The sequence below is a fragment of the Corvus brachyrhynchos genome, unplaced genomic scaffold (assembly GCF_000691975.1).
Source record: "Corvus brachyrhynchos isolate BGI_N302 unplaced genomic scaffold, ASM69197v1 scaffold114, whole genome shotgun sequence".
NCBI classification, from domain to species: domain Eukaryota; kingdom Metazoa; phylum Chordata; class Aves; order Passeriformes; family Corvidae; genus Corvus; species Corvus brachyrhynchos.
The window spans coordinates 4,344,665-4,355,759 of NW_008238337.1; the positions used below are offsets into that span (position 1 = coordinate 4,344,665).

General features: G+C 58.5%; 1 protein-coding gene across 1 annotated transcript in view; it reads left to right on the forward strand.

The window, feature by feature from the left end:
- Positions 1-631: 631 nt before the first annotated feature.
- ACACB (acetyl-CoA carboxylase beta) overlaps positions 632-11,095 on the forward strand; it is a 21,687-nt gene continuing 11,223 nt past the window's right edge. Inside the window, exons 1-25 of the mRNA XM_017734877.1 lie at positions 632-850; positions 1,246-1,384; positions 1,601-1,710; positions 1,873-1,954; positions 2,356-2,454; positions 2,712-2,821; positions 3,076-3,186; positions 3,340-3,549; positions 3,865-4,035; positions 4,274-4,435; positions 4,597-4,760; positions 5,327-5,477; positions 5,557-5,660; positions 6,248-6,329; positions 6,941-7,086; positions 7,164-7,314; positions 7,446-7,580; positions 8,000-8,146; positions 8,247-8,435; positions 8,755-8,855; positions 8,935-9,023; positions 9,121-9,245; positions 10,242-10,355; positions 10,438-10,551; positions 10,895-10,984. Coding sequence (XP_017590366.1) covers positions 731-850; positions 1,246-1,384; positions 1,601-1,710; positions 1,873-1,954; positions 2,356-2,454; positions 2,712-2,821; positions 3,076-3,186; positions 3,340-3,549; positions 3,865-4,035; positions 4,274-4,435; positions 4,597-4,760; positions 5,327-5,477; positions 5,557-5,660; positions 6,248-6,329; positions 6,941-7,086; positions 7,164-7,314; positions 7,446-7,580; positions 8,000-8,146; positions 8,247-8,435; positions 8,755-8,855; positions 8,935-9,023; positions 9,121-9,245; positions 10,242-10,355; positions 10,438-10,551; positions 10,895-10,984 — 3,216 coding nt within the window. The 5' untranslated portion in view covers positions 632-730. The remainder of the gene's footprint in view (positions 851-1,245; positions 1,385-1,600; positions 1,711-1,872; positions 1,955-2,355; positions 2,455-2,711; positions 2,822-3,075; positions 3,187-3,339; positions 3,550-3,864; positions 4,036-4,273; positions 4,436-4,596; positions 4,761-5,326; positions 5,478-5,556; positions 5,661-6,247; positions 6,330-6,940; positions 7,087-7,163; positions 7,315-7,445; positions 7,581-7,999; positions 8,147-8,246; positions 8,436-8,754; positions 8,856-8,934; positions 9,024-9,120; positions 9,246-10,241; positions 10,356-10,437; positions 10,552-10,894; positions 10,985-11,095) is intronic.

Sequence of the window (11,095 nt, forward strand, 5' to 3'; positions counted from 1 at the left end):
GGTGAGCGCCGTTCTGGAGCCCAGCGCCGGCATCAGGTGAGGATGGCAGCCCCCAGGGGCGGGAGCGTGGCCGAGAAAGGATGTCCCAGTTCGGGAGGGTGGGTGCTTGTGGTGGATGCATTGCTGTTGGTAAAATTGCGGGGCACATGTGCTGGTGCTCGTCGGAACCCCAAGGTGATGCCCCCAATCCCACTGCCTTTGGGGGGAGAGCCAGTGTCCTTGGCTGTGTGACAGCAGTGCCACCTGCATGACTGTGGCAAGGACCAGGGCAGGGGGTGCCCCCCCCAAATCTCTAGTTTGGATGTGGGGCAGCTCACTCCCTGCTGGCTGCACCGGGCAGCTCCCATGGGAACGCAGCTGACATCCAGCAGAAACAACTGGAAGCCAAATCCCTCTGCCTGCCTCCTCTGGCTGCTCTGCTGCAGCTAAAAATAACAAACCTTTGGCTGCAGGGACGTGCTGTGACACTTGACAGCCCGACAGTGGCTCTTGCCACGCTGGGTTTGGGGTGGTGTTGCCAGCAGTATCCCTGCTGCTCCTCCATGCTTCCACAAATAAGGAATTTTCCTTGTGTCCTGCCTGAGTCACGTTGTAGACGTGGTTGGTGACCTTTGCAGGACAGGCTTTGTAGGGGGTTTGGGGCTGGAGGAGGGCTCACTGGAGTGGCTCTGGGCTCTCTGGGGTGGCCCTGGGCTCAGTGTCAGCCACCACATCCCACCACAGGCCCAGCATGTCAGGGCTGCACCTGGCAAAGAGGAGCCACAGGAAGATGGACCTGCAGCGGGATTTTTCCGTCGCCTCCCCAGCTGAGTTCGTCACCCGCTTCGGGGGGAACCGTGTCATCGAGAAGGTCTGTCCCCACACGTCCCTGCTTGTGCCTGGGTAGAGGGTCACTGCTTTTCACAGGGACACCTTTGGGTGCTGCCTGAATGTCCTGTGTCCGCCGGGCTCGGAGCAATGGCAGCCCAGAGCTGTTCATCCCATGGCTTCACTCGCTCTCACGGGGCTGGGAGAGGGAACCCCATGCAGCAGCTTTGCACAAACAATGCCCAAAGTCCCATCCTCGGTTATCCCCAGCGCCAGACATCAGAGATGTCGTTGAGGAGCCTCATGCTCCGCCGGGATGTACAACCAGCTGTCGGGGAGCTCCTCATTAACACATCCCCCCTGCTTTGCTCCACACCCATCCCTTGGGGCAGCAAGGACAGGGTTCACCCTGCCACCCCCTTGTCCCTGTCCCCCCAGGTCCTCATCGCCAACAATGGCATTGCAGCAGTGAAGTGCATGCGCTCCATCCGCCGCTGGGCCTACGAGATGTTCCGCAACGAGCGCGCCATTCGCTTCGTGGTCATGGTCACCCCCGAGGACCTCAAGGCTAACGCGGGTAATTCCTGAGAATATCCCAAAAGGGAAGTTCCCTGCCTGGGGCTGAGGCAGAGTGGCCCTTTCCTGCACAGCCTGGAGTCACACACTTTCCTCCTGTGCAGCCAAATCCTGGAGGGAATAGTTTTTCCCCGCTGCAGCCTCCCCAGGATGGAGGATTTGGGAAGGGGTGCCACTCAGGGATCTGGCTCCCCCTAGCCCCTGTGCTGTCTTGCAGAGTACATCAAGATGGCAGATCACTACGTGCCTGTCCCTGGAGGGACCAACAACAACAACTATGCCAACGTGGAGCTGATAGTGGACATTTCCAAACGGATCCCAGTCCAGGTAGTGGCCATTCGTGTGTCTCCCACCTCTGTCCCAAGGGAAGTTGCTGGGCAGAGGGGACACCCCAAAAGGGGGTGATGTCCCTGCATGCTGAGGAGCTGGGCACAGTGGGAGATGCCAGTGCAGGGATAATGCTCCCACTGCTGCTTCTCCTTGTGCCAGGCGGTGTGGGCTGGCTGGGGACATGCCTCGGAGAACCACAAGCTGCCAGAGCTGCTGCAGAAAAACGGGATAGCTTTCCTAGGTAAGGTCACACTGCTTCTCTGTGCTGGGTGTTGGGCTGGAGTGTGCACTCACAGTCACTGCCAGGGACACTGCACTGGGAATGCCCCTTTGGTGCCTCTGGCATGCCCACCCCATGGAGTGGCAGTCCTCAGGCTGGGGCATTCCCAGGAATCCTCCTGTTTCCTGTGTTTTCCAACTGATGCAGTATTCACAGAGGGACATCAGGTGGGAGCAGACCTTGTGGGATTCCCAGCCTGAGCTCCCCGTGGAGAAGGGTTGAGCTTCGTCCAGAGATGGGCAGTGGGTTTGGGGGGGTTCCCGCATACCCAGTCCTTGCAGAAGGCTGGTGGGGTTGGCTCAGTGATGTGGGGATGGGCTGGTGGGTTGGGCCCCCCTCAGCCCTTCTCTCCCTCTCTGAAGGTCCCCCCAGTGATGCCATGTGGGCACTGGGGGACAAAGTCGCCTCCACCATCGTGGCGCAGACTCTGGAGATCCCCACGCTGCCGTGGAGCGGGAGCGGTGAGTGCTTCCTCGCAGCCCCCACACCCTCCCTGCTCCCCCCTTCCCCTCCTCCTTGCTTCTCTTTCCCCCCAGAGCAAGCACCAGGATTGGGTCCTTGGCCCAGCTGGCAGCTGCTGGTTTGGGCAGCGGGATTTTGGAGATGGGGTGCATGGAAACAAGGGAAATGATGGAATCCTCAGATCCCTGTGCACAGCCAGTGTGCCACCCCAGCCGTGCCACCCTGGTGGTGACCATAGCCCTGGCCACATCTGCAGGTCTGGTGGCCCAGTGGTCCGAGGAGGACCAGAAGCATCAGCAGGCCATCAGCATCCCCCTGGAGACGTACGCGCAGGGCTGCGTGAAGGACGTGGAGGAAGGCCTGGAGGTAAAGCTGAGCCTGTAGGCAGCTGCTTATCTCTTGCCCAGCATGATTCCTCCTCAGAACCTGCCTGCCCTGGCCCTTCTGGCCTTCCAGCACGTCACAGTGACACAAGGCTGTGGCAGCAGCAGTTTGTCCCTCTGCTGGAGGGATGTCACTCGGGATAATCCCACTCAGGGATGCCTGCAGCTGTGTGGGCTGTCAGGGTGGTGGGCTGGGGTCCAAAACACTGCAGTCACCCCAGCCCTTGACCCTCTCAGGTGGCCACAAGGATCGGCTACCCCCTGATGATCAAGGCAGCAGAAGGTGGCGGGGGCAAAGGCATCCGAAAAGTGGAGGCAGCAGAGGAATTTAGCGCCTGCTTCCGGCAGGTGAGAGGTGCTTGGAACCCCCATCCCTGTCCCCGTCCCAGCAGGATCCTGCTCCCACCTGGAGTACCTTCCACTTCCTTCTGGAACTCTGTCTCCATCCTGGGATGAATTTTGGGGCATGGTGCCAAAGCACGACCCTCTCCTCCGCTGCAGGTGCAGGCGGAGGCGCCCGGATCCCCCATTTTCCTGATGCAGCTGGCGCAGCACGCACGGCACCTGGAGGTGCAGGTCCTGGCAGATGAGTACGGCAACGCCATCTCCCTCTTCAGCCGTGACTGCTCCATCCAGCGCCGCCACCAGAAGATCATTGAGGAGGCACCGGCCACCATCGCTGCGCCCACCGTCACCGAGGTGATGGAGAAGGTGGGTGGCCTGGTCTTGGGGCAGCACCAGGTTTTAGTGGGAAACTGGGCTGGGTTTATTGGGGTTTTAAGGAAGGGACCCCTGAGCTGAGCAGGACTCCGTGTCCAGGGTGGTTGGGCACAGGAACAACCTCCCCAGGGAAGTGGTCACAGCCCTAAGCCTGCCAGAGTCCAGAGAGCGTTTGGACTCTCAGGGACATGGTGGGGTTTTTGGAGCGTCCTCTGCACAACCAGGAGTTGGGTGATGATCCAGCGGGTCCCTTCCAAGCCAGGATGCCCCACGATTCCATGATGCAGGGGTTTCCCTCTCCCACAGTGTGCTGTCCGCCTGGCCCAGATGGTTGGGTACGTCAGTGCAGGCACCGTTGAGTATCTGTACGGGGAGGATGGGAGCTTCCACTTCCTGGAGCTGAACCCCCGGCTGCAGGTGGAGCACCCGTGCACGGAGATGGTGGCGGACGTGAACCTCCCGGCTGCCCAGCTGCAGGTACCTGCACACACACACAGAGGTCACTCCAAGGGTGTTAGAGGAGGCAGTTTGGGGATTTAGGGAGGAGCACTGGGCTGGAGCCTGGCAGAGGGAAGCTGCCCCATATCCCATCGTGGAGGGTGCAGGTGAAAGCAGTGTGGCAGCTTTCCTTCTCCTCTGGCTTCCCGCTGGGAACTCTCCATTCGGACTCTCTGTCAGTGTCTCCCTGGCAGCTCAACTCTTGTCTCTCCTGCAGATTGCAATGGGCATCCCCTTGCACAGGATAAAAGACATCCGGGTGCTGTATGGGGAGAGCCCCTGGGGGGACACCCCCATCTCCTTCCACAGCCCCTCCAACCCCCCCGTGCCCAGGGGCCACGTCATCGCTGCCCGGATCACCAGCGAGAACCCCGAGGAGGTGAGCTGGGGGTTGGGGTGGGGACAAGGGGACTCTGCCACCTGTGGGGTTGATCTGGGCAATGTTCATGGGATCAATGCCATCCATGGGGGTTCCCCTTCCCTGTCTCGCTGCACGAGTCTCAATCCTGGTTCCTCCATCTCTGCTCTGTCTTGGCTCAGGGTTTCAAGCCCAGCTCGGGGACGGTGCAGGAGCTGAACTTCCGCAGCAGCAAGAACGTCTGGGGGTACTTCAGTGTGGCAGCAGCCGGGGGGCTGCACGAATTTGCCGATTCCCAGTTTGGGCACTGCTTCTCATGGGGAGAGAACCGGGAGGAGGCCATCTCGTGAGTGTGATGGGATGAGTTGGAGGGTGGGTGTCCTTGGGAAGAGGCACAGTCGGTGTGAGCTGGGAAAAGTGTTTTTATCCAACAGGACCAGAACGGTGCTGCTGTGCTAAGCACCTGGCTGGCTGGCCAAAGCCAGAATTTTTTGGACTGTGGTGGTGCTACGGCCCCAGTTCATCCAGCTGATCCTCCAGGAGATGTTGTAGTGATCTGCTGAGCATTGCTTAAAGCCTGTGAGCAGCAGTATCCATTCAGGAACTGAGCAGCAGTTTCATTCAGGGCTGTTTCATGGCCAGGTTGGATGGGGCTTGGAGTAACCTGGTCTAGTGGAAGGTGTCCCTGCCCATGGCAGGGGGTGGAACAAGAGAATTTTTAAGGTCCCTTCCAACCCAAACCATGCAGTGAAGCAGGTTGAGCGCCTTGAGTACCTCTCTGAAGGTGCTGGGGGCTCAGGAGCTCATCACCTCAGGAGCTCATCGCCCCAGGCCCTGAAGCTCCCATATTCCCTCTGCTGAGAGCCAAGTGCCACCTTCTCAGTCATTAATGAAGGGCTTTGTCCCTAAAAGGAACATGGTGGTGGCCCTGAAGGAGCTGTCTATCCGTGGGGATTTCCGGACCACGGTGGAGTACCTGATCAAGCTGCTGGAGACAGAGAGCTTCCAGAACAACGAGATACACACGGGCTGGCTGGACGACCTGATCGCTGAGAAAGTGCAGGTGGGGGTGACCAGCTCCCAGGGTCACCATTCCCCTTCCTTGGGATAAGACCCAAACCCTGTTCTTTTTGCCCCCACAGGCAGAGAAGCCGGACACGATGCTGGGGGTTGTCTGTGGTGCCCTGAACGTGGCGGATGCTGCTTTCAGGACGTGCATGACTGACTTCCTGCACACGCTGGAGAGGTGTGGAGTGGGGGCTGCTTGGAGGGGGCTTGGTCATGGGGGAGGCACCTTTCACCAGATCAGGTTGCTCAGAGCCCTGTCCAACCTGGCCTTGAGCACTTCCAGGATTGGGGCAGCCACAATGGAGACATGAGTGTTGCTCTTCTGGGACATCTTCCTTTCATTTTTGCTTTGCAAATTTAGTGAGAGTAGTGCTGTGACAGGCAGGGACAGTGTGGCTCACAGCTCTGGCTCCTCAGCTATCACTTTGTCTGGACATTAGGAAAGGCTTCCCATGGCTGGGAAAACAGCTTTCAAGGGGAAGTGGCTTGGCTGTGCAGCTTGCTTTTGTTGTTCAATATCAAGGTTATTCCTCCGGCCTTGGAGGACGCCCAGGGCTCTCCCATGCACCTTATCTGAGTGTTTTCCCAGTGCCTGGCCTCCCTCCAGATCCGGCTGTGCATGGTGCTCACGTGGGTCACTTAAAGCTGACACTTGTCCCCTCTGGTCACCGTCATGCCCTCTGTCCAGGAGGGAGCACTGCTGACATCCCACATACTTGGAGAGGCTGGGAATGCCTGGGGCCTGATCCCTCCATTGTGTTTCAGGGGCCAGGTGCTGCCAGCAGCCTCACTGCTGAACATCGTTGATGTGGAGCTCATCTATGAGGGTGTGAAGTACATTCTGCAGGTGAGGGCAGGGCCACGCTCCCCCCAAACCAGCCACAGTGCTTCTCAAGGGGTCAGGGATGTGCTCCTGTCCTGAGGGAGAAAGGTGAAATAAATACAAGGTTGTCCTTTAAAAATGTGCAACATAAAAATGAGGTTAATAACCTCATAACCTTAACAACCTCGTTTTAACCTGACAGACATTTCCATACACCCTGTTGCCCTGAGTTTATTAAGGGACTTCCTTTTCTTGCTTTTAAACCCAATTAGTTGGACTTCATGCAAAACTCCCTACTCACAATGAAAGTAGCAGGTGAGCCATGTGTTGCACCAGCTCTGGGCTGGGAGTTGAGTTAAACCAGCTCTGGGCTGTGTGTTAAACCGGTTCTGGGCTGTGAGTTAAACCAGCTCTGGGCTGTGAGTTAAACCAGCTCTGGGCTGTGTGTTAAACCAGCTCTGGACGGAGTTGAACAGCTCCTCGGTGCAGCCTGAAGTTGTGCCTCCTGCCCTCCCAGCCCAGCCCCATCCTGTAGCAGCAGCTGTTGCCCTGAGCATGGCGAGGTGCCCCCCCCAGCCCCAGCCTCGCTATTGAGTGTGTTTTGGGGTTGCACTGAGGGTGTCCCCTGCCCGCAGGTCGCCCGCCAGTCGCTGACCACGTACGTGGTCATCATGAACCGCACGCACATCGAGATCGACGTGCACCGGCTCAACGACGGCGGGCTGCTGCTCTCCTACGACGGCTGCAGCTACACCACCTACATGAAGGAGGAGATCGACAGGTACCCCCTGCCAGGGCCCCCATTCTCCCTCCCCGATGGCCAGCAGCCGGCTGGTGACACCTTTCCCTCTCCCGTAGGTACCGGATCACCATCGGCAACAAAACGTGCACCTTCGAGAAGGAGAAGGACCCGACGGTGCTGCGCTCGCCCTCCGCGGGGAAGCTGCTGCAGTACCTGGTGGAGGACGGCGGCCACGTGGACGAGGGGAAGGTTTTTGCGGAGATCGAGGTGAGCTTTGCAGAAGATCTGGAGAAGCAGCATTCGGCAAAGACGGAACCCCGCAGCGCTGCCGTGATGCTCGTGGGATGTGCAGCCCGCGGGTGCTGCTGGCTCGCTGACGGTGTCCCCCTCCTCCCCAGGTGATGAAGATCATCATGACGCTGGCGGTGGAGGAGGCGGGGCGGCTGCGCTACATCAAGCGGCCGGGAGCGCTGCTAGAGGCCGGCTGTGTCATCGCCCGCCTCCAGCTCGATGATCCCTCCAAAGTGAAGCCTGTGAGTCTGCTGGGGGGTGCCACGCTGCTGTCATCTCCTACTCAATCCCGGTCGGCATCCTGGGAATGCTCCCTAGGGGACAAAACAGAGGAGGTACCCTGATGGGGCATCACAGTGATGGTCATGCCACGTCTTTGGGCTCTGCTGGGGCTCAGGTGCAGCTCCACATGGATTGCTCTGATTCCTCGGTGTGGCAGGGGCTCACATGCACTAAAAATGTGCATTTATAGCACTAAAATCCCCAGTTTTTCTCCATTATTTTCATGATGGACACTGGCACATCCACAATGCTGAATGTCAGGTGCTTCCTCTCTATCTAACCCAAAGCAGGGGTTGTGCTGGTTCCTTTGGGGCAGCTGCAGCTCTCAGGGGCCCTGTCAGCAAGGCCAGTTCAGCCCACCTCCCTCTGCCCTCTCCAGGCACAGCCGTTCACAGGGGGGCTCCCAGCCCAGCAGACCCTCCCCATCACTGGTGAGAAGCAACACCAGGTTCTCCGCAACGTGCTGGACAACCTGACCAATGTCATGAATGGCTACTGCCTGCCCGAGCCCTACTTCAAGACCAAGGTGGGTGCCAGGCTGTCTCACGCAGTTGCCACACGTTTGCCACGAGGGCAAGTCGGGCAGCACCAGTGGGAATGGGCAGCACCACCTCCTGCTCCCACAGGTGAAGGAATGGGTGGCACAGCTGATGAAGATCCTGCGGGACCCTGCCCTGCCCCTGCTGGAGCTGCAGGAGATCATGACGAGCATTTCGGGAAGAATCCCGCTGGCTGTGGAGAAGTCCATCCGGAAGGTGATGGCACAGTATGCCAGCAACATCACCTCAGTGCTCTGCCGCTTCCCCAGCCAGCAGGTGAGTGGCAAAAGGGGCTCACGCCCTCTTAACTGGAGCCAGCTGGGAGCTCCTGCCTGAATTTGTGCTGCCAGGATTTTATAACAAATTAAATGAGTGAGGGAAATCTGTGGGGGTTCGTATTTTCTACACGTGTTTGGTTTTATTTGTGTATTTGCATTGATTTGTGTGTTTCTTTTTATATTCATTTGTCACTTTGCATTTTTCATTTTGGGGAAAAAAAAAGCCACAGAGAAAGGCTCTGCATGGAGTAAGGAAAGGGGGAGCTGGCAGCCTCATGCCCCTGAGCCACCCCAGACCCTGTCCCCTCTCCCCACAGATTGCCAATGTGCTGGACACCCACGCGGCCACGCTGCAGAGGAAGGCTGAGCGGGAGGTCTTCTTCATGAACACACAGAGCCTGGTGCAGCTGGTGCAGAGGTGAGCCCTGTGCTGTCTGTGACCCTCCTGTCCCCCCACGGCCACCTCCTCTCAGCTCAGTGGGCTCTTTGCTCCCCAGGTACCGCAGCGGCATCCGGGGCTACATGAAGGCAGTGGTGCTGGACCTGCTCAGGCGCTACTTGCAAGTGGAGACACAGTTCCAGCATGGTGAGGTCTTGGGGCTCTCTGGGGAAACTGCAGGGCTCTCTGGGGGCTGCAGGGCTCTCTGGAGGAGCTGCAGGTCTCACCAAGTCCTGCCCCACAGCTCACTATGACAAGTGTGTCATCAGCCTGCGGGAGCAGTGCAAACCCAACATGACCCCTGTGCTGGAGAGCATCTTCTCCCATGCCCAGGTGGCCAAGAAGAACCAGCTGGTGATCATGTTAATTGTGAGTAAAGCCCGTGCCTGAGACTCCAGGAGCAAAGGCTGGTGGCAGGGAGGAGCCGAGGCAGCTCTGCATCGCTTGAAGTGTCCATTCCTGCCTCGTTATCCCTTTATTTTAATTACCTCCCCTCTGTGGTGTTGTGTGATTATACTTGGGTCAAAGAGAGCCCATTTTAGTGCCTTGGGCCATTGGCTGGATGGGGCTGGGGTGCAGGATGAAGCCATCCCATGTGGGACTGGGGTGCAGGATGAAGCCATCCCATGTGGAGCTGGGGTGCAGGATGAAGCCATCCCATGTGGAGCTGGGATGCAGGATGAAGCCATCCCATGTGGAGCTGGGATGCAGGATGAAGCCATCCCATGTGGAGCTGGGATGCAGGATGAAGCCATCCCATGTGGAGCTGGGATGCAGGATGAAGCCATCCCATGTGGAGCTGGGATGCAGGATGAAGCCATCCCATGTGGAGCTGGGATGCAGGATGAAGCCATCCCATGTGGAGCTGGGATGCAGGATGAAGCCATCCCATGTGGAGCTGGGATGCAGGATGAAGCCATCCCATGTGGAGCTGGGATGCAGGATGAAGCCATCCCATGTGGAGCTGGGATGCAGGATGAAGCCATCCCATGTGGGACTGGGGTGCAGGATGAAGCCATCCCATGTGGGACTGGGGTGCAGGATGAAGCCATCCCATGTGGAGCTGGGATGCAGGATGAAGCCATTCCATGTGGAGCTGGGATGCAGGATGAAGCGATCCCATGTGGGGCTGGGGTGCAGGATGAAGCCATCCCATGTGGGACTGGGGTGCAGGATGAAGCCATCCCATGTGGAGCTGGGATGCAGGATGAAGCCATCCCATGTGGAACTGGGATGCAGGATGAAGCCATTCCATGTGGGACTGGGGTTTGGGATGAAGCCATTCCATGTGGAGCTGGGGTTTGGGATGAAGCCATCCCGCACAGCGAGGAGCCTGAGCTGAGCCATGGTGGTATGACATTGCAGGACCAGCTGTGTGGCCGTGACCCCACGTTGACAGATGAACTGACGACCATCCTCCACGAACTGACACAACTCAGCAAGACTGAGCACTCCAAAGTGGCGCTGAGAGCCCGGCAGGTCAGCCAGCATGATGTGGTGCCATCCCATTTCTGTCCCCATTCCTGTCCCCCATGCTCCCAGCTCCTCTCTGCCCTGGCAGGTGCTCATTGCCTCTCACATGCCCTCCTACGAGCTGCGGCACAACCAGGTTGAGTCCATCTTCATCTCCGCTATCGACATGTATGGACACGAGTACTGCCCTGAGAACCTGAAGGTTGGGAATTGCTTGTTTTTCCAGAGGGAGTTTGGGTGGCTTCGGGGAAGGATTCTGGCTGCAAGTGGTTTAGTCTTAAAAATAGCTAAAAAGCACTCAAAGCCTTGCTGCAGTGGCTGTGTGGAGCAGAGGAGGGGTTGCACCCCAGTGCTGCCAGTCCCCATCCGTTGCTCCACACTCTGGCAGGGAACAGACATGTGGATTCATATCTGGCTCTAGTGGTGTCCCCATGGTGGGCTGGGTGTTCCAGGGCACCCTACTGAGTTCCACATTGAGGGACCCCCTCAATAGGGCAGGGAGGTCTCACTTCATCCTTGCCCTAAATTTTGCTTTCTTCCCGCAGAAACTGATCCTGTCAGAAACCTCCATTTTTGATGTGCTTCCTGTGTTCTTCTACCACACCAACGAGGTGGTGCGCATGGCAGCGCTGGAGGTGAGGGCTGGGGGGCACAGAGGGGGCCTGAGGGTGGCATGGGGGGCCCAGGGGTGGCAGGGCCACGGCGGTACCGCCTGTGTTCCCTCACAGGTGTACGTGCGGCGGGGG